The sequence below is a fragment of the Cygnus atratus genome, chromosome 1, assembly GCF_013377495.2.
Source record: "Cygnus atratus isolate AKBS03 ecotype Queensland, Australia chromosome 1, CAtr_DNAZoo_HiC_assembly, whole genome shotgun sequence".
NCBI lineage: Eukaryota > Metazoa > Chordata > Aves > Anseriformes > Anatidae > Cygnus > Cygnus atratus.
The window spans coordinates 55,447,915-55,469,795 of record NC_066362.1 but is presented as its reverse complement, the minus strand read 5'-3'; the positions used below and the strand labels follow the sequence as shown (position 1 = coordinate 55,469,795).

The 21,881-nt window shown below is 38.2% G+C and overlaps 2 protein-coding genes across 2 annotated transcripts in view; one reads left to right on the top strand and one right to left on the bottom strand.

The window, feature by feature from the left end:
• The window catches only part of PVALB (parvalbumin), a 39,981-nt gene extending 23,695 nt beyond the window's left edge, over nt 1–16,286 (bottom strand). Inside the window, exons 1-2 of the mRNA XM_035552004.1 lie at nt 16,232–16,286; nt 14,348–14,449 (exon numbers count right to left, since the gene is read on the bottom strand). Coding sequence (XP_035407897.1) covers nt 14,348–14,382 — 35 coding nt within the window. The 5' untranslated portion in view covers nt 14,383–14,449; nt 16,232–16,286. The remainder of the gene's footprint in view (nt 1–14,347; nt 14,450–16,231) is intronic.
• Nucleotides 8,715–18,280, top strand: NCF4 (neutrophil cytosolic factor 4). Its single transcript, XM_035551979.1, has 10 exons — nt 8,715–8,746; nt 10,480–10,564; nt 11,915–12,068; nt 12,362–12,432; nt 13,260–13,387; nt 14,374–14,431; nt 16,096–16,194; nt 16,950–17,080; nt 17,174–17,239; nt 18,000–18,280. Exons 1-10 carry the CDS (start codon nt 8,715–8,717, stop codon nt 18,226–18,228), a joined length of 1,053 nt encoding a protein of 350 aa, XP_035407872.1. The 3' UTR covers nt 18,229–18,280.
• The last annotated feature ends 3,601 nt before the right edge of the window (nt 18,281–21,881 follow it).

The window sequence follows — 21,881 nt, the reverse complement described above, 5'->3', positions numbered from 1 at the left end:
CTTTCTGCCCACTTTCCATTGCCTGTATCTTTCCTCTTTTTCTTCAGTGAACATGACAGCTATACTAGAATAACATAAGGAATTAGATTACTTCTTTGCCTTATCTTTTGTTTATCTCACATCCTAGATACGGAATAAAGGACTATGTTTCTCTTCCTGGTCTTTCCTCCTTTGTTCTCTCTACGTAGGCACATATTTCATGCTGAGAGGAACTGCAAAGAAAATTGTCCGGACATCAAAGCTCATTATGTTCTATTGCAGCTGAACACCAGTAAATAACTCTACTAAAATTCTCAAGAAAGATTTTATTTAGTCTCAGCTAGGGCTAGATCTCTGGGCCATAATAGTACTTGCTGTGCAGATCTGCTGTACAGGTCTGAGATTTTTTTTTTCCCTTCTTAAGACCAGGTCTGTAGTTAATACTGCTGTTCAATGTAATTATACCAAAAGAAACATTAGTGAGGATGATATCATGCCATCCAAAGAAGTTTACTTTGTTCTGGCATAAAGTGTTTTCAGTTAAGTTATTGATATAACTCTGTTATCAAAGGTGGCTTTTTGTTTGTTTGTTTAGTTTTTTAGTTTCTTTGTTCTTTTTAACCTGTAGTTCCCGTATGTGTCTATTGGTTGATACAGTCAAGAGAAAGAAAAAATGGAGTTGGGAGAAGACAGTGGTATGGGGTATTCTCCTTCTGGCATTATCAGCACCAGGGTAGAAGTAAATAGTATTGAAAATGTATCTAATTCAATACTTTCTCTACTGTGGGAGGTGATGATTCCACTAAAAAGCTTCTGCAAAAGTTGGTCCAGCTAGCTGGAAGCATGAAGGGGTATCTGGCACAGAAGTTTTTCTAGTCAGTTAATGGGAACACATCCAGTACAATCCCCTTTTGAGTATGATCAGGCCGGGCTTTAAAGGTTATTTGACCATTCTCATTTTGTTAGAACCTTGTATAGTAGAGAATTTGTCTTTGAGATGCAGAGATATCAACTAAGGTGCAGAAAAAGAGATACCATCTTCACTTCAAAACCTTGATTATGATCTTACAGTAATCACTTCTTATTCTGTATCACTGTAGTATTAAAAAAGCCTTGCGGCCAGCAGCCTGATTTAGTATTACAGCAGCCAGACAGAATCTAATATGGGAAAAAAGGGGAGAAGCTCATGAGAGCCTTGAGTTCAGTGAATCTTTGTAACTGCTGTCAGATCCACTGGACTAGACTGTTGACAAACAGCACAGGGAGAGCTGAAGAAAGACCCCTGGTAGAGAGCCAAAAATCAGCTAAACACCTCTGAGAAGTTTAGAAGCTTGTTGCTTGTTTGGCTCATTTCCACCTGCCTTTCCCCATTTCTCTGCAGCAGAAAGAATGTTGGAGGGTGCGTACTCTGGCTGGCAGGCTGTTGGAGGAGACTCTGGCCTCAAGTTACACAGCATGAGAGGTCTGTGCATAAAATTAGCAGCAGAGTTCTGTGTATTAGGCGCCAGGGAAAAATGTCACATTCAGCAGAACTCAGAGGCGAGAGGTGGAACGGAACAAACTGGAACAGGACGTCAATCCCCCTCCACTTTTGACTGGTTTGCAGCAGACTTATCTGAGGGTGTCCTAACCAGCTAGCTTGGAATAAAATTGTTTAGATAGGAATTGTATTTTATGTCTTAATAATAAGATAGTTTGATTTTTTTTCATCCCTTTTCCCTCTTGCTCTTTTTCCTTTTATCTCAAAATGTCTTCCTTGTGTCTTTTCACAAGGAAATCCCTCTTTACTCATGAAGATGTGCTATTGACATACAGTTTTCTGCCCTCTTTTCCACGCTTCTGTGGTCTGATTCCCAGTGAGAAACACACTGTGGTGGCATTACATTCAAATTTTATAGTGGATTCCGCAAGCTGTTTGTAGTGAAGTCTGGAAAATTAAGTAAAGGACTGGCAGACAGGGCAAAGGCACTAAAGCAGAGAGACACAGCTATTCAAGGGCTGGATTCTTCAGATACTAACTTAGTAGCAGATATGTCATTCAGAAAAAACTATTACAGAAAAGGTCACAGCTAAGGGTGTGTTTTGGCTCTTTCCTTACATCATAAAAACAGGAAAATCCTTGCTGTGCCAGTCCTAGGTTGCCCTGAAGCACATGTGTTGGAGACTGCATTGCCATCTGTATGTAGAGATGAATTGCCAAGAGACATAAGTGTACACTTGCCTGATTGTTTGGAGATGTACATGTACACATACACATTCACTCTGTAGTCAGAATGTGTTTTCATAAGACAGAGTTATCTGGCAGCAATGCTGGTTTGATGCATGCTTCCCCATTTGTTCTCTATATTGATGTCTGTACTGTGAGCTGGGCTTGGAAATTGTTCTGTGGTTTAATAAGAGTTTTAACAGCTGGATCAGTCAGCTGATGTATTTTGCAGCAAAGCCTCATATGTGCCTTCCTGTGGTGCAGGAAAGAGCAGGATTATGTGTGGACAGGGAATATAATAAGATACATCACTGTGTGATCACAGCTTCGAAGTCCCCCATTACTTTTGTTGGGCTCAGATTATTGAAGCAATCCACAACTAGGGTGATGCATTCCCAGATTAGATAGCACTCTTGGACAGAAAGCTATTCTTCATTTAATTTTCTTCTTCTCCTTTTCAGTAGTAGGGCAGGCCCATTGGCTTCTGCTGTTTAAGATATGTGATAGTTTAGCAACTACATTCTTTTGTAATGGATTGGGAATAAGTTCTAAGGCCTGGCATCAGAGCATACATTACTGGCATGTTTTTATTTTCTTATATTTTCAATTTGAACTGTAGGCGATTTTGAGTGCAGGTGGGTTGCTAAGGATGATATATGTAATTTATCACTTTTCACCTGACTTTCCCAGAGAATTATTGCTCTATTGAGCCTTTTTCTTTCCTCATTATCTCCCTATTAAAAAAATAAAAAAAAAGTTTTATTGTCAATCCCATTTTGCAGATGGCAATGTTGAGGAATTAAGGAATCACATAGCAAGCCAGTGGCTGAACTGAACATAGTTAATTGAGAGCTCTCTTATTTAGACCCAGCTTTACGTTACAAGGCAGGTTTCTGCCTGTTGAGGTGTGAGGCACACAAACTCCGCGCTAGAAATGGACAGACTGGCAGCTGGTTTGCAATCAGATTACTTATTTGTACAGTTACTGCTGGACCCAGTCTGCAGGTTTATCTTTCAATGAATAAAGGCTGAGTTAATGGCAGCAGGTGAGGCAGCAGGTGAGGCAGGCTGTAAGTGTACACTATGAGGAATACTGGCAGAGCAGAACTTTGAAATTCACAGCATTCTGATGTTTATTTCCTCTACATTTTCCACTCGCCTTTCTATCTTAATCTCTAATCCCCTTGCCCCCCAGTTTTATTAGGGGATATTGTCCCAGTTTATGAATCATTAGTAAATGAGCCTTAAACTCTCTGTAATAAGCAAACTGGATATGTCTGCACCAGAAAATTGTGCTTCTTTGACTATATCAGTGTTGCTAAAGTAGTACAACTCCCCTAGGGTAAAGACAATTATACCAGTGTAAAAGTGCATATCCAAATATAACTGAGTCCCTAATGGGAAGGCACCTCTATACCAGTAATAACTAGGTCCATAGTAAGGCACAGTTTTATATTCCTAGCCTTAGGAACCTGAGGTGACCAAATCAGGAATGTAGCTACTTTATAATTCACGTATAGTCCAAGGAGACAGATAAAACCTTTAGAGGTGGAGTTGGCCCACTTGAGGTCTGATTTGCTGACCAGAGGTGCCGGTCTCTCTTCATTGTCTATTCAGAGAACTTCCACTTAACTAAAAGCACTTATCTAAGGTTTCTAAAGTAAGTCAGAGGAATTTGTTCACAGGATTTCATCAAATGGATGGGGAAATTATTAGGAACAGTGTAGGATGGTTTGAATGTAGCTCTGCACAAATTTTAGCAAATCCTAACCCTGTTTTGAGATTTGGGAAAGTTCAGTGAAAAAAAATTTTGAGTAATTTTGACAGGTCTTTGAACCTGTGAAACAGATGAAGCAGAATTTTCTTTGCCTTGAATAGCAATAACTGTGACTGACAGATTTCTGACTATCTAGAGATTAGGAGTCTAAACCACAGAGAATCTCCTGCCACAAAGGGTCACTGCTGCTGTGCACTTGGAAATATGTTTTAAGGTTTTGGAGGAATGGTTGTAGGCATACAATTCTCTCAGAGGTTCTTGAATGGAGCCATTCTGCTTCTGTGTCTGCAATAGCTGGTTACCAGGCTTTGAAGCTGGTAGTTAGCTATTCTATATTGGTCTACCTCCAGCTCACTACTGTCACACACAGTAGTAGTGACAGTGTCTGCCCTCTTTCTTCCTTCTTTGCCTCTTTTATCTTGGAAATCATATGCTAGCTGGTTAAAGAAATGTTCTGTTGCTGTCTCTGAGCTTCCATTTCTCTAACTTATCCTAGTCTTGGGCATGAGTATCCACCTGAGCTCTGCAAGAGCAAAAAACCCCATTGCTCATCAAGAAGTTACTATTGTTATGGTAAGACTTACTCAAATTCTTTTTATCTCAAGTGATCATGCTATATCCAAGAGAAATCTTGCATCTTTTTAAATATTTATAGTAAAGGCAGAATTGTTTTCCATAGAGAGGAAGACCACAATATTGCATGTGATACTGCTCTGCATAAGAAAAGCCGTGAAGATCTGGCTATAGCACTCTGAACTAACAACACCCAGAATGATAATGTTGAGTGCAAGTAGCTGAGAAAGACTAAACAAAAACCTCATTTTGGGGGGGTTATTTTTTTGTCTTGCAATACTCATTCCTTCATGAGTGGTTTTATTCAAGCAATTAAGGTGCAAAGAAGAGATTTAGTTATAGGATTTAATTTGATATTCCAAGGAAAATTCAATTTAAAAAGAAGGCTACTGTTTCTTCAGTTTTTGGCTCTGTAAAACCCATTCATGTTGAGTACTAATTTATTATATAAATGACATGATTACATTCACTGTCAGGGAAGAGTGGTAGATGCTGACCTTTAAATTTTTTTTCAGTTCAGGATAGATTGTGTAGTCATGTTTATGTCAGCAGTGCATGATCATAGTCCTTTTCTGCAAATTCCTACCAGTTACTTTTCACCCCTAACAAGCAGTCACAGAAACTGCATCCAGCTTTAAATCAAGGCAAATTTTCAAAGTTCTACTTATCCATAGTCCCGTGCTTTTTTTCCCCTCCCAACTCAAAGTGTGACAGGGAGAGTATCTGTGCACTCAGCTAATATGGTTTGAGCCATTACCTGGTGAAGAATATAAAAACAATCAGATCAACTTATCATCTCTTTGTTTCTTTTCAAGAAGTTCAGAAAGATAGGACAACTTCAACAACATTTTTTTTGGTTTGGTTTATGATGGGTTTGTTTTCATCTGTCTTCAAAGCATATACTCAAGAAAGAGAATTTTGTTACTTGCCACTGTACCAGCTATCTTTTAAGGATTTTGTAACACTACCTGCAAAAGAACATTGACAATTACAAGGCAGGCATGAGTAGCTTATTTTATGTAACTTTTATTAAAAAGTTTTGCAGAGACATAATTCAATATTAATGTGCTAACATGATACGGAGTTTAAGCATGACTGCATTTGAAAATATTGTGAATGTATATCAAAGCCTTCTGTAAAGCTGATGGTAGCCATAAAAGCAAAATATGTATAGGTGTGTAATATGAATGGAAAATGGAATATAACTCCAAATCACTTTTTCCCAAATCAGTGTGATCAGTTACAGCTCAGCATCAGGCAACCACAGAAGAAAAGACATTCAACAGCTAATGCTGCATGTGCTACAGAAACAAATATTCCACATATCCTCTGAAAACAGTAGGTTAATGAAAGTGTTGTGCAAGCCAACTCTGCTGCTTGTGTTTCTGTTTGATGTTCAGCTCCCTTGCAGTGTTTAGTGCAATATACTTTCCTCTACAGATTATTACGTGATGAGACCAGACATCTTTCAGCAATATTATTCTTGTTCATTTTATTCAGTTACTTAACAAATTCACTCTATGACTAGTGATTGAATGTAATTATGCAGTACTTTTCTAGGAATGGGTGCATCAGACAGAAGTTATTTTTCTAGAGCTTAGTGGTGTGCACAGTCAAAATTATACAGTAGCTGCTGCTCTAGTAGACGTGGTATGTAGTGCTGTCATCAGAATTGATTCAGCTGAGGAATTTTATTATGTTCCTTTGATTAGTGGTTCATGTATCTTTAGTGATTTGGAACTACCTCCCCATATTCCATGTTTGTTCTGGGTGTTTGGTTATAGGTGATAATCTTGGACTTCCAAGGTGTTTATGTATCCTTATAGAATTATATTCTAACAACATGTACATCAGACAGAAGACCACAATTCCACAGTTCACAGCCAGGCACAGCCAAAATAATATAGTAGGTGCTGAACTGGGAAAAAATATGTAATTATGTCAGCACAAGCTCATAATTCAGTCATCTGAGGATTTTCTTAGTAGTCTCCCATAATTAATTAATTAATTAGTATTTCTTGCACCTGGATGCCTATTTTCTCTTACACATGGATAAGTCAGCTCTCCAGTTTTCTGAGGTGGTAATCTGCCTTTTATTCAGAAAACAAGATCTTTGACTTGTTTTAGTTCAGAACAAGAAAATTATTTGCAGATCAGGAACTTTCACAGCAAGTTTACCATTATTCTGTCAGAACAGTGTTATTACTGGTTACAATCTCTAGTAAACAGACGTGCGATTAAAGAACTTCAATCAATTTGTTTCTTTTACTCAGCAAAGCAGTTGCATAGACAATTTATCTATGAGGTTTTCTATCAACCTGTTCTTTGAAAACCATGTCTTGGAAAGAGAAATAAACACTGGGAAAGTATTTTTGCGCTGTCTCTTAAAAGATGTATCTGCATTATATCTAGGTTATCTTCCAAGAGATTTGAAAAGATTAGGATATCCTTTTTATGATTTTCTTGTCAAAACTATGATATCCATCTAATATGAATAGTGATCTTAAAAGCATCACTCCCACCTTTCTCTTCTGTTAAAGTTTACCTGGTTCTTGTGCCTTCCACAATCTTTTTGCACACCAGGAGGGCCCCTCTGAATTTTCATGAGTTCATATATACTGATCTCGTGATTAAGAGTTCTGGTGAAGATGATCTTTTATTATTTCTTTCCGAATGTCAAGAGAAAGCAAGAAGATTGCAGTTAGAAAACTTTGTTATGGTCACACTCATTCAAGGCAAAGGAAAGAGAATAATGAGTCTGCCTTCAGGTTACATGAGAACTGACCATTTAGCAGGCCTCATCAAGAAAATGAAAAACACAGCAGAGTGTGAAGATCTAGGGAGATACTTATATCCAACATCACCATCTTAAAATTACTCTGCTAAATCTTCATGGATAGCACAGAGTAGCAAATCACTCAGAAAATACAGTACAGAATTTTGTGACTTCTGTTCTCTTTGATCAAGAGACACTATACTCCCTCTCAAATTCTGTAATGCCTTCCATTCTCCACAGGAAAAAGATGGCTGAAGAATTTACTTCATTAAAATGCAGTAAAATGAACTTTACTCTTAAGTCTGATGATTACAATTGTCAATAGAATTTTATGGTGAAGGATGCTGGTTGACTTTTGCTCCATTCAGATATATTTTTTTTGGTGCTTGACAGCAGAAGGATGAGAAGGAATGAAACATGTACCAAACATGAAAATGGAAGAAAGTTAAAGACGGAAACGTGGAGACAAAGATACTGCACATGACAGCTTTTTGACTAAAGCAGATGAGATATGCTGCAACTTATCCACAGTGTTAGGAAATTATGGTTTCCTTGTCACTTTATTCCTTTCATATTCTTCTTGAAAGACTTTCAACTGATGTTACACAAGTGCTATATCACTACCCTTTGAGTACAGGGCAGAGCAGTTAGGATTCTCCTTGGGTGAGCCACCTTGTCTTTGTGGGTGGCAAATGTGGATTGTTTGGAGCATATGAAACTGAGAAGATCTCTGCTCTTTGAAGGACTCATGTTTTACTTGTACTGTTACATCCTTCAGAACTAACTTCCTAACCTCCTGTACCTGATTTCCTGGTATCCATGTGATTGACAATGTTGAATTTCCTGACCATCCTTTCTGTTCCCTAATGAAAATTTATTCTTTAGCTCCAACTCCTGGCTCTTGGTCCATGGAAGGGAGGATCCTTGGGAATCACAAAGGCTTAAGAAGGGATCAGAGGTATTCATCCTAGCTTACAAGCATTGTTAGTGTAGCTGTGTATTTGGAGTCATTACAGCTGGGGTAAACAGAATTTGATGAGTCCACTCATATTGGCTTTCCAGAGGCAAATATTTCTCTGCAGGGGCAGACAATGGCTCACAGTTTCTGCTTTTTGTTGGACTTTTGATTTCTCAACTGTGGCAGTTTCGATACATGACAGACATCACAAAACAGCCTTTCTTTATGACTTTTTTCTTTAGTACTTCCTCAATTTCTTGGGGGTGGGGAAGTACAGAAGAAACTGACACTGAAACGTCGGAAAAAAAGATCTCTGAGGCCTTGCAGAGGAGTCTTGATTCACACAGGGAGAAATGCTTTGATCAGGCTCATCCCATTCAATCAAGAACTGCCTAAGAAGCAGAGGAACAGAGTTTAGCCATCTGGATTTAGGAAGCTGAAAAGCATGTCTCTTCCCCGACAGCTGCGAGAAAAGAGGTAATATGTCTGTCCCTCCTCCCACAAGCCTCCATGCAACTGCTACGATCTGTGCATTTAATTTTGATGGTTCTAACAGGCTGCTTCTTATCATAGCTTCCAGACTATTAGGTTTCTTAGCGTGGAGCAGAACATTTGTTAAGTTGGAGTGGATTTTCTTTCATCTTTTCTGGGCAATATTCACCACCTAGGACAACAGTGAGTCGTTGTCCTCTATAGCTGTCAACCGATTCCCTCTCGCTTTTTTTTTGGTTATCAGTGTTTGTGATATGACTAGTTGTATTTCTTGATCTCCATAACCACATCCCTCTTCACAGTAAGTGTTGGTATTTAGGGTATTGTGGGTGGTGCTGATTCATGCTATTCTCCTCCTAGAACAAGTGATTGCAAGACTTTACATCATTACTTCAGCTCTTCTGATAGGCTACACATTGTGGAAACCCCTCCTTGGGATATTCTTATAGCAGAATAAATTAAGCCAACTACTGTGTTTTTTTGTAGGATCATAAAAATGTAACATTACTCCAGCTTGGCATTCCTTAGTGGATCCTTTTTGCAGTTTCTTTTTCTCTCTATCTTATTCTTGATCCTTTTTACTTAAATGTTAATATAAGTAGCACTCTAACATGACATAAGATTGAAGCAAAGGTGAATGTCTTATGTTTGTCAAAGATATTGTGCCAAGAAGGAGGTCTCAGAGGAAAAAGCATCTGCCAATCCATGCTGTTTTATTGCATGGACAATATAGACAAGAAATGTGAGAGCCTGGTCATATGGCTTCTCTTTTGGTGTTCCTTCAGGGATCCTCCCTTCTCTTTTCCTTCAAATGCAACCTGTTCATATTCACTTTTAAGAATCTGAAAAGCTCATTCTAACACTGCCCACTTTCATGTGTTCCTCCATGCACTTTTGACGTTTTCAAACTTGTATCTTTGTGCTTCTTTCAGGTTATCTGTTGTGGCTGGAAGGTCTACTTGTAAATATTTGCTAGGCTATTCCTTCTTTCTCCAAAACAACTTTAAGGTCTACCTTACTGTGAAGTTTACAAGAAAACTTGGCAACATTTTGACAGCTGGTGCAGGAACCATTAGTTATGATATAGAACAATATTATATCTTTGTTTCTTTGCTTTTTCTGTTTGTGTTTATCCTTCTGTTGTTTCTTATTTTATATTTACAAACTACATCATATACATTTTACACATAAAATATAACATTTGTACGAATTGCCTTTATGCTGACAGTTTCTACAGCATGTAACACAACAAGCTCTTTATTCAGATCTGTTTCCTATTCCCTAATGTAACACAGTAATAGTAACAGCATAAATCACGGTATATAAAAATCTTCTTAAGAATAAGAAATAGTACTACCGAATTGTAATTGTAAGCCTACTAGATGCTGTACGAAGGATTAAGAATGCATAAATTGTTGATCACATATATCAGGAAAGGCTTACCAGCTCAAACTTTTGTTTTGTAGTCCTGCTACTCTAGCAAACCCAGCAGCAGTAGGGCTGTTTTTCATGCTCATAGAGTTCCCACAAAGGTTCCTGGCTTGTGCTGAATTTACAGAACTCAGCATCCCGCAAAGGAAGAGAAGGACACCATGGGTTTCTCTTGGTTTTGACACTAGATATTGTAATGTTGCCACCTAATCTTTGTTATGTATGGCATAGATATCTCCAAAGGCTAACAGTACAAGTAACTTAAATCTTTTGTTTTTGCTTCACAGTGATTTTGACCAGCTTCCAGATGATGTACCTGTTTCAGCCAATATTGCAGATATAGAAGAAAAGAAAGGCTTTACTAATTACTATGTAAGAAAGGAGACTTATCTTGTCTTTATATGCTCTCATCTGTAACTGGTTTGGTTGTGGAAAGCAAGACGCAGCTAAATTGGTGTAGCTGCTTTTTGTAATGAGTAGTTCCGTGCTGAAAGCTTCTCAGTGCTTAACTTTTCAGAAAAGGAGGTTAGTCTACCACAAACTTAGTCTAAACATTCATTTTACTTGGTGAAACCTGACAGAGGTTTCCTCTAATATTGCTTGGTTTCTAAATTCTTAACTAACTTCTGATTTATTTCCTGTTAGAGTGCTATAAGCTTGGTGAAGAGGGTGGGAAAGGGAATTCAAAGAGGGTAGAAGGGCAGGGTCTTGGCTTAATTTTTCTATGGTACTGTCAAGTTAGGATGTTGCCATTTCCACAAAAGGTAGTGTGTGTTTGATGTCATATTTAGATCTTACAATGAGTCATCTAAAAGCACACAGGACGGGAATAGAAGGGAAAAGCAATATGAGATTTTCTGAAGAGGGGCTTTGGATGAACCCAGCTCAGTCCAGCTTCTACAGACTATGCTTCTTTTGCTGGAGACTTTGCTCATAAAAGCTTCCCACTGAAGTATGCAGGTTTTATTTTGGAATGTAGTGAAGTTTTGTTACCCTGCCTTTATGTTTCCAAACGATATGGCTGCAACATGAATCACAGTTCAGTGCCTGGAAATCAGGGGCTACTTTAGGGCAAAACAATTTTGGTGAGAGATAACAAATACTATCAGAGTTGGAGGGAGATCATTAGAAGTGAAAGGACTAAGTTTTTTATTTTTACTTTTTTATTATTAATATGGTTTTACTTTTGGTCAGATTACATTGACCATAATTTCTAAAATTGCGTACTTACAAGTCAAAGAGAAGTATGAATGCTTTCTTGTCTGAAAATCAACTCATTTAGACTTCTGTCTATAGATATGGATGTTCAAAGCATCCTACTATACAAAATATTGGCTTTGATTCTTTAGTGTCTTCATTCTATTTCAAATGGCAGTATTTATATTTACCTCCTTAATATGTTTTGCTCCTCTGAGGGAAGGTACGTAAGCACAAAGTAACATCTAGTCATTCCAGGTTTTCTTTTAAGATCATGTGATAGAAAGCAGCCACAGGGACATGATCCATGGGAAAGCTGGACCCATGCATATACCACACTGTCTGGTGCTAACTTGTTATTTTCTAGCACTTGACTGTGCAGATGCTTAACTGAAGCATTGCTTTTCACGTTGCCCCTAAAATAACATTCCCACCACTGGAGCACTGCCTACTGTATGCCTCATTTTCTTCTTGTAAGTATTTGTAAGTCTGAATGTCAGCCTGAGTCCCCCTTCTCTGTTTCAGTTGTTTGTCATTGAAGTAAAGATTAAAAGTGGTGGCAGATACCTGATTTTCCGACGCTATCGTCAGTTCTATGCCCTGCACACCAAACTAGAGGAGAGATATGGGGCAGAGAGCAAAAACAGCCCTTTTACCTGCACACTCCCCATATTGCCAGGTAAGCTGCGAGTACCAAATCTGTGTGATTAGTAGCTTTGTCAGTCCCAGGCCGTCCTTAAGAGGAGTGCATTGTATGGAAGTACACAGGATTTCTAGCTGTGACGGGAATTAGTTCCCAGCAGTGGAAGCTGGAGAAGTCAAGCTCCACATGTGGTAAAATTCATTTAGAAAGCTAAAATCCTTCAGATAATACCTATTTTCTTGGAGATCCTACTTTCTTTTGATTGCTTCATTTCTGTGACAGCCTCTTATTTTTTCTTTAGTAACTTTCACTGGTTTAATGTTTTCTAGGGAAGGTTTATGTTGGGGCCAAAAAAGAAATTGCAGAGAACAGGATTCCTATCCTAAATGTCTACATGAAGGTAAAGCTTCCTTCCTGGGGGTAGAGATTGCACTGAGCACTGTAGAAAACTACCCCTTGCAATCAGCTGAGAGACACATTACTGATGTAGCCCTGGGTACCTGCTTCTCTCTGTACCATTTTTCTGGAAGACACAGTGTCCGCACTGTGGGACAATCTGCAGTCCTAGTCACCAGATTGTTCAGACTGTAGGGATCTGCTGGAGTACAGCGTTCAAAAACGCTGACTCCCTGCCTTCATATCTGGATAGATAGCCTTACAAACAAACAAAACCAAGATGTATGAGGAAATGGTGAATCTTAGAATGTTGCATGAATACGGGGTTAAGTAAGTGTGGAATACAGAGTTTGGCAAGTGCACGTAGGAGACTAGCAAGGTGGGATGGACTTCTGAATATACCTGCTCCCTGGTGAAGACAGCCAGCAACATCAAGGAGAGAAATTATTTGTGTGCAGGTTAACTGAAACCCTGATGTTAAATCAGTAATGGTCTGAAGCACAGGTCAAGTCTTCCAGTACTCAAGGTTGCCCACTTTCCACAGTCATGCATGTTCTGAAGGGAAACGCCAGGAATAATTTACTCCTGCAGTAAATCAGGTGCACAAAGAGTGAAGCGATACATTGGCCAACTCCAAGAGTAAACAGGAGAAACTGTCAGCTGTTCAGCCTTGTCCTGCTGAGTGAGAAGGGAGAGGAGGGAGATTTCTGGCGGTAATGAATATCCTTCATGATCCTGGAGGTCAGAGATGCATATTTGGTACTTGTAAATAAATAGAGAATTGATCTTTCCCACTGTTATTACTCTGTTTCCTACTTGCTCTTGGCACAGAACCTACTCTGCCTACCCGCTTGGGTGTTGATGGATGAAGAGGTACGGCTGTTCTTCTACCACTCAGATTTTGATAGTGAACAGGTGCCTAGAAGACTGAGACGGCTTCGCCCACGGACACGCCGTGTGTAAGCGATTGACATGTTTTTTTTTCAGCATTGCTTGATGTAAGAGATGCTGTCCAGTTTTGTGAGAAAAGAGAGCTGACAATCACCACTGTGTTTCCCGAGTGAATCCATGAAATCCTAATATGAGCATCTCTGGGGGAGAATGAAAACATGCTATTTCTTGCTTACAAAAATCTAAAATTTTTGAAGCATAGCTGGTATTTGCATCAAAAGGAAAATTCAAAATCGAGGAATTATAGCCTGCTTTTTTAAAAAAATGCTCTTTAACTCTATCTGTTGATAATCCTTGAATGGTAATATCTATTATAATCTGAAGAATATACAGGCCAAACTTAAGGACACAGGCTTGCACCACTAAAGTCAACATGAATTTTGGCACTGAATCAATGAGATGTTCCAGACACTAAATGAAACTGAATATTTAATTCGTTCCTGTCCTTTGTCTAAACAGGGGCCTATCCTACATACCAGCACTGGCACCTCTTTGCTAAGTAGATATTTTACTTCATTACCCTTCAGAGAAATTAGTTCTCCTTTCAGCACATCAAAGATGGACATGATTCCTTTTCACTTATCACAAGCTGTGCAAAACCTGCATGTGTGCATGCATTTCTGGATGTATATGTGATGGCAGATTTTGAACAGAGTGCCATAAATGCTAGAAACAGAATTGCCCAGAAGGTAGAGTAAGGGGACTGAGCAATGCTGTGGAAGAGGCATACTGGCTGTATTGAAAATTGCATCTGTTCTCAGCAGCAGACATCATCAGATTGCTGCTGCTCTGCACTGAAACAGAGAACTAGGGCAATGCTGTTCCATCCATATCTATTTACTTCAATGCTGCACACACTCATGCAGTGATCCTCCAGTGATCTGCGGCTTGCCTGCCTTGTATATAATGAAAACGTGAATGCTGTATTGATCATGTAGTATTTCTGATGACTAGAAAGACAAATATACCTCCCTGTTGTCTCCTTTGTCTTCAGTAAAAGCATTTCAGCCGAACTGCCTGTTTTGGACCGGGTGGCAACTCCTCGGGCTGAGGTGAGTACTCTGCACAACCTGTCACAGGATAGGAGAGAAAATTCTGTTTTGCTCTGCTATCTCTTTGATCAAGATGTCTTTTTCTAATTAGAGCTTGGGGAAGGAAGGGAAAGTGAAATCAGCACAGGAAACCAATTGTCTTTCACAATAGGGAATGAAATAAGGGATGGAAGGAAGTGTTCTGTTCCTCCTTAAATGAATAAGAAGGAGGTCCATTGTGAAGTCAGAATGACAGTAGGTTCAAAATTGAAAGACATGTACGACTCACTGCCAAATGGTCCACATGCACATAGTGATACCCATAAACTGAATTTAAAGCAAGCGGAAGCTTCAGTCTCATTGACTTTAGCATATGTATTAAAGCTCTGCAGGTGAGGCATCTTAGTAATTTCTGTAACATAAGGGTTCTACTGAAAAGTGCCTATAACCCTGTCTTTTGCTGTAAATTGTATTTTTATTAAGCATGTGGAACTGCCTTGTAACCACTACACTTGTCTGAGCATAGACTCACTTTCTGGAACACGTGACATTTTCATGTAAGGTTAATAAACAACATGCATTTGCCTTGATGTTGTTTTGTTTTTACACTGATGATAGCAGCTCTTGGATCAGGTGTATCTCTTGGGTTGTATATATTCTTTTGTTAATATTTAATCTACCCACCAAAACTTTTCAGTAGACGAAAGGTTTTTGAAAGGGCTATTAAATAGACATATGAACTACTAGCGTGATAGCTGTTTTTTTTGTTTTTGTTTTTTTTTTTTGTTTTTTTTTGTTTTTTACTAGGAGAACTGTAAAGAGAGCCTTACTAGGCTCTGAAATTTGGTATTGATAAGACCAAAACAGCCATCTCAACACAAAATAATAAGGAACAGCTTTTCATTTTTGCTTTTATAAGAGCATTTAAATGGCTGCTGTGTTCTTGATGGACAATGGGGGGAATGTGTGTTTTTGATAACTCAGCAATTTTAATTTTTCAAGAACATCTTGTTAAGGTGGTAGTATGTGCTTACCTCCATTTTATTATTATTAATATTTATTTATTTATTTATTTTCCTGAAGGGGGCATCTAAGTTCCATTTTAACTACACATGAGTTTCCCAGACTTCCCCAAAGCGCTCAGTTCAGCACACAGGCCTGAACACTAGATGTAAAAAGAACAGTTAGTTACTCTTGAATTAGGACACACCAATTCTAAGACTTACGTCTCTTTGTGACATTTTGCAGCAAATCAGAAAGCTGTAACACTGCAACCAGAAATAATACATATTTTTTCGATTCTCAGGAGTTCAAGTTGTCATGTTTTCAAGTTGCCAGTTGTCTTCAGCTCTCTTGGCTTACTTGCTCTTACATGTTTTCAATGTCTTTATTTCTCTGGTGCTCTATGTCTTGCCACTACTAGGTGTAGCCCTTTCAGAGCCATGCTTATCCTATTGCTTTCACTACTCCCACAAAGCAATTTTGTGTGTGCTGAGTAGGAGAAGAGATTGTGAGAACTGTAGACTCCAGTCATATATATGACCTTGCCCTAGAAGTAAATCTGTGATGACAAAGTGCATACTGTCTTGCTGGTTTATACTCTGTGCATCTCAAGAACAGAGTTGAAAGAAAGATTCACATTTATAATTCTATGAATTAATAATTTGTGTTGCTGCTTTCCATAGGCACTATTTGATTTTTCTGGAACCAATAAACTAGAGCTCAGCTTTAAGAAGGGAGACTTGATCTATCTTCTCAGCAGAGTAAACAAAGACTGGTTGGAGGTAAGACTGTGATAGTGGTACTGAATTATTTACATACCTTGAAATACATGAGCAGGAAGGGCTATCCTAGTCCTTGGGATCTTTCTCCTTCTTTCAAGAGGAGACTGTATCACAATCAGGTGTCACTGTCAGGAATAAATCCTTGACTCCAAATTTGAAATTGTTTCATTCCATGATGGTTTTAGCTTACAAACTTCCAGCCTGTTAGACTTCAGTTTTCTTCTGCATTTGCTTGCACTGGAACGTTTTTGAATTCTTTAGAAGTGATTAGAACACAAAAAAAAAAGCCTCAGAAAGGAGACGGAAACTCCATTTCAGTGATTAATTGGTTTCTTGCCTCGGGGTGAGTTGCTGTATACTTCATGCTTCATACCACAACACATGTCAGCCTGATTACAGAGAGCATAGGAAATGCAGCAGTGTTCTGAAAAAGGATGAGGAAAACATACTGTGTGTTTGCTGATATGATATCTCTGCTTGCTCACAGACCATAGCCTTTCTTAGTAACCATCTGACTTTCATTTTTTACACGCAGTTTCACTCCTATGCCTTGTATTTATTTGGCTACACAATTGTATAATCTTTCTATGGAGGTGGCATCAGGTCACTTCCATAGCCTTTATATTCTTGCATATAACAAAAATAAATAAATAAAAATACTGTTGTTTCCATGGAAATTAATTGAATTCCAGAACGTATAATTTGTGGCCAAAATGGTGTGGCATTCTTCATTCCAACCCTTCCTGTCTTTCCAGGGAACAGTTAATGATACCACTGGGATTTTCCCATGTGCTTTTGTGAAAATCATAAAAGATTTACCACAGCAGGAAGACACAGTGAATAAAGTGCGCTGTTATTACCATGATGAGACAGTAAGCACTATCAGGTAATAATAAAATAGTCTTCCAGGTTACTGCTGAAGAGATGCCAATAGTTCTCTATTCATGATATGCAATGATTAGATTTGTTCTCATTACAGGGATATCTCAGTGGAAGAGGACCTGAGCAGCATTCCATTATTCAACGATCTCATGGAATTGATAAGGTAAGTGCAAGCAGGTAGTTGTATATTTAATATCATTTAAACATTTGTCAAGTTCCTTCCAGTCCTAGCTTTTGTACATTCTACTTGGCCATCACCCTGTTTTGAATGTGAAACTCTTTTGAAGTGTTCTAAAGAATTTGTAATTTGTCTTGGCCAAGAGCCATCTGGGATTGTCAGCAAGTACTGTATACTACGTACTTCCAACTCAGTTGTGCTGGGTAGAAATTTCTATTTCTTGTTCTAAGATCAGAACCATGCTCCCAAGCAAGGATCTTTTGTCTAATATACTTCTTCAGGATGCAGGACAGCATCTTATAACATCCATTAAACTAGTGTTGAATTAGATTAAGCTAGTGTTGAACATCAAAACGTTAGAACATCAAATATTAGTAATAGAACACCTGTGTCAATATTTTTCCATTCCTTAACCTACGCTCCCCTCAAAAAATGCAACCATAAGTAGGCAAAATTGGGGAGTAACTATAGTGAACTTGTATATATGGGGATTTTATCATACAGAGTAATTACGCTATGTGTATGGAGTTACTGCAGATGGTTCTGACAGGCTTCTTAGCTTAAATACAGCACAGCATGAATGCAGCTGTATGATTTCTAGTACTAGCTGTATCAATAATGCCAAAACACCCAAGGCTTAATGTGACTTTTAGCAGAATTAATTAGATTGCCAGTATATTGTTCATCAGGCATCACCTCCCAGGCATTCCTTGACTTTGGAATCAATCAATTTTTCTTCTTCCAGGCGGGAGTTTGACCAAGATGACATTGTTCTGAATTACCGGGACCTTGATGGTGATCTGATCCGGCTGCTCTCTGATCAGGATGTTGAGCTCATGGTGTCTCAGAGCAGGAGCAAGCCCTCTGAGAAGCATATCTTCCCTTGGAAGTTGCACATCACTCACAAAGATGACTTCAGCGTCTACAACACAAGTCCAGGAATGGGTGCTATTCACATAGTTAGAGCAACATGAATGCTGTAGAGTAGAAGTTCCTGCAGGTAGCTACATTGTCCTTCAGTAATTCTTCTCAGCAGACAGTTTCCTTTAGCAAGCCTTTGAAGTGAGCTTGAAAAGAGTAACAGTAGTATATTATCTTTCAGCCTAAAATCTGTACTTAGCTTCTTGGTCTCTTTAGCACTCTTCTGTAATAAAGACAGCTATATAAAGACCAGAGAAAGTGAGGAATAGAGAAGTAAAATCACTCGACATGTTCACAAAGCAAGTCAGTGTTAGCCAGCCATAGAGGTTTAGTGTCCTGAGCCCCAGGACCTGCTCTAATCTCCATCCTTGTTCCCAGAGCTAATTCCTTGCCTAGAATGTCTTCATAAGCATTTTTTTTTTCCTCTAGACCACCATCACTTTCTCTTCACTTGCTGGTATGAATATTTGTGTGCAATTGCTAATGAATGCAGTAATTATTTCTGTCCCATGACAGTCTGACTGGACAGCCAGAGTTTGTTCTGGAGGCATCGAGAAAAATTTTTTTAATTCAGTGAAAAAATTACAGCCCGCTTTTGCCGCCTTCTTTCCACTGGCCAATATTTTGAATTCAGTGAATCAAATCTAGTTCACTTGCAGTGCTACTCACAGACTTCTTGTAACTGTAGTCTACTTGTTTCCACATTTTGGGATAATTTCTGTGATCCCTATCCAAATAGTAATTTATTCTCTGTCTCTCTTCTTCTGCTTTCTAACACCTCACTGCAAAACAGAATGAACAAGAAATTACTGTGTTGAATTCTTCAATAAATAAAGTTGTGTATGTGTTTATTTTATCAGTTTTCATTAGAGTGTTTTTTTGGGTGTGTATGTGAAATAATTCATGCATTTGTGTTTTTTTTTTTCCTTGAAAGAGAGAGAATTTGGAAGAAGAGTTCAAATGTTACTTATTCAGCTTTCCTTAAGCAGGGGTTCATTACTGAAAGAAAAAAAAAAAAAGTCTTCCCACCTTTTCTTTAATGGTCATGCAATTAAAACATTTTTTTTCAACAAATTTACCTCTGCTTGTTAGAATTACAAATTACGTATATGTTATGTAAATTGTATGAAACCTAAAATACTCTATTTTAAAAACACCATGCAGTCATGGTGTAAAAGGATACCATCCTGTATAGATATAATCAGTAAAAAATAATAAGTTAAAAAGGGTTTTCAAATATTTTGCTTTGGATTAATCTGTTAGTTTCGGTGGTATTAAACTGCACTTCTAAAAGAAATGTTTGACCTTGAATTGCTCTTATAATTTGTACAGACAAAAGGTAAGACTGGTAATTATCTGGAAGTACTGGTAAACAGTTACCTAACCATATATGAATAATCAACCTACCCCTCCAAAAACTGTCAAAATTATGTTTTCTCCTTTTCTTAGATGTTACCTGTAATGCTGTCAGGTAACAAAATCTTCAACGACAACAGAAGTATTTAAGGTGACTTACCCTTAGGCTTGTTTTTTTTTTTTTCCTTTCTTTTTATTATTCTTCCTGATATACATGCATAAACTTACTTATTATACATAATCTTTAATTTTCTATTATCTGTAGTCCTGTATTCATGCATATATTTGTGTTAGCAATAATGGAAGTAATTTATATTTACAAATAAGCATATAATTTACTATACCAGGATCCATAAATCATTTCTGACTTGACACTTCATTAAGTGCATAGTTTTAGCAGTATACCAATACTGTACACACTTGAATAAGAAAATGCTCCTCCAAAGAGTTGTAACATGCTGCAGGACACATCTGTTTTCCAGGTACGAAGGTTCCGCCTGAAGAATCCACACATATTAAATTTCAAAGCTAGATAATGTATACTCATGAGAGACATAGGTTGTCTTCTTTTTTCCAACGATGGAAGGTTTTAATGGACATTATTTTACTTAAATGTTATAAAATGTAACTTCCCACTTTAAAAGCATTTTAGCAATATGTTTTAGGATGGAGATGGAATGATATATTGATACATATATATGTCCATACATACGATAACAATGCGACAATAATACAATAATAATGTTAGTAATCTTGCATCATGTGATATGCAGGAGACCTCACTGTACATCCGAAACCTAACTGGCACATATGCATGCAAAGCTTCTGGTGTGCAGGATCGCCTGGTACCTCTTCCTGGAGTTCAACAGAGCACCTATCATTTGAAGATTTCCACTGACAACTAGATCCTCTGATGGAACCAGCAGCTTAGCAAGTCTCTTGTAAGATGGAGGAACTGTTTGGGTGAGGAAGGAAAGGGAACGAAAATGTTTGCTGGGAAAAAAGGAGGAAGAAAAAATATAAACTTACTAGCCTTTTAAAGTCCGAGCAGGAGAATTCTTGTCTGCCTTTATACTGTAATGAAAAGTAAATTCTGCTCATCCAGTAAATTCATATATTTACCCCCTTGTTTACAGGTTTTATATGCACACCTCCTGATAGTCCCAATGACACATGGTTTCCTCAGGTACACCCAGATTCTCCTTCTTGCTCCATAAATGCTTTCCTTATTCATGAAATACTCATTTTTTTTTCCCCTTGTATATTGATGTAGTTTTTGTGAGAGGCTAAGTGTGCTAACAATGGTTTTGGTCAGTAATATGGGGATTTAGAGAAGTTCTAGTATGGGGATTTAGAGAAGTTCTAGTAGCAGTCTCTCGTGTTCTAGGGAGCCCAAAACTGGATGCATACACCAGGTGTGGCTTCAACAATGCTGAGCAGAGCAGAGGATCACCTCTTTTGACCTGCTGGTGATATTTTGCCTAATGCAGCCAAGAGTACCATGAGCCTTCTTAGCTGCAGGGGCATGTTGCTGGGTCATGTTCAACTTGGTGTCCGCCAGGATCCCCAGCTCCTTTTCTGCAGAGCTCCTTTCCAGTTGAGTGGCCCCCAGCATGTACTGGTTCCTCAGGCTGTTTATCCCCAGGTGCAGGACTTTCCCTTAGGGCTGTCTAACTTTCATATAGAATTTATAATTGAAGGCTACTGGTTTAAGCTTTGAAGCTGGTTTTAAAACAGTATAGTTGCTTTGGATATAGGATAACTTCAGATCAACTCTGCTCACCAGTTTTCTTTTGTTTCCTCTATGTACTAAAAAATTATAATCAAGTATTGATTGTTGAAATCAGTAAAACTTAAAGGGTTTTAAAATATTGCTCAAATTAGGAGATTACAAAGATAAAGGTAGTTTCCCCCCTTCCAATTATATATATGCATACAAACAAAAACTACAAAACGGTCCCAGCCTTGAAGATTGTCTAGACAACAATAAAGCAAGAAACAACACTGGAGTAAACAACAGGGAAATATTTGCTATTCTTTCTCCTTTCTGTTTCAGTCAATCTTCCCATTTCCTGCCCCTTTTTCTGAAAATACACTAGCCCCATGATCAGCGACTTGTTAACACACAGATTACCAATGGCATACTTCCTTCCCCTCTCTTCCCAGTTAAACACTCCTATCTGAGTAAGTGCTTTGGGGGTTAAAATAGGAAGTACAGACTGTGCAATTACATACGTAACTCCTTTCCTTGAAAGGGTGTGGTCTACTTCTATAAAACTGACATTTGAAGGTATAGAAGGTATAACACTTATTTTAAAGGTTTATTTGCCAGGAAAATCCTGTAATTGTT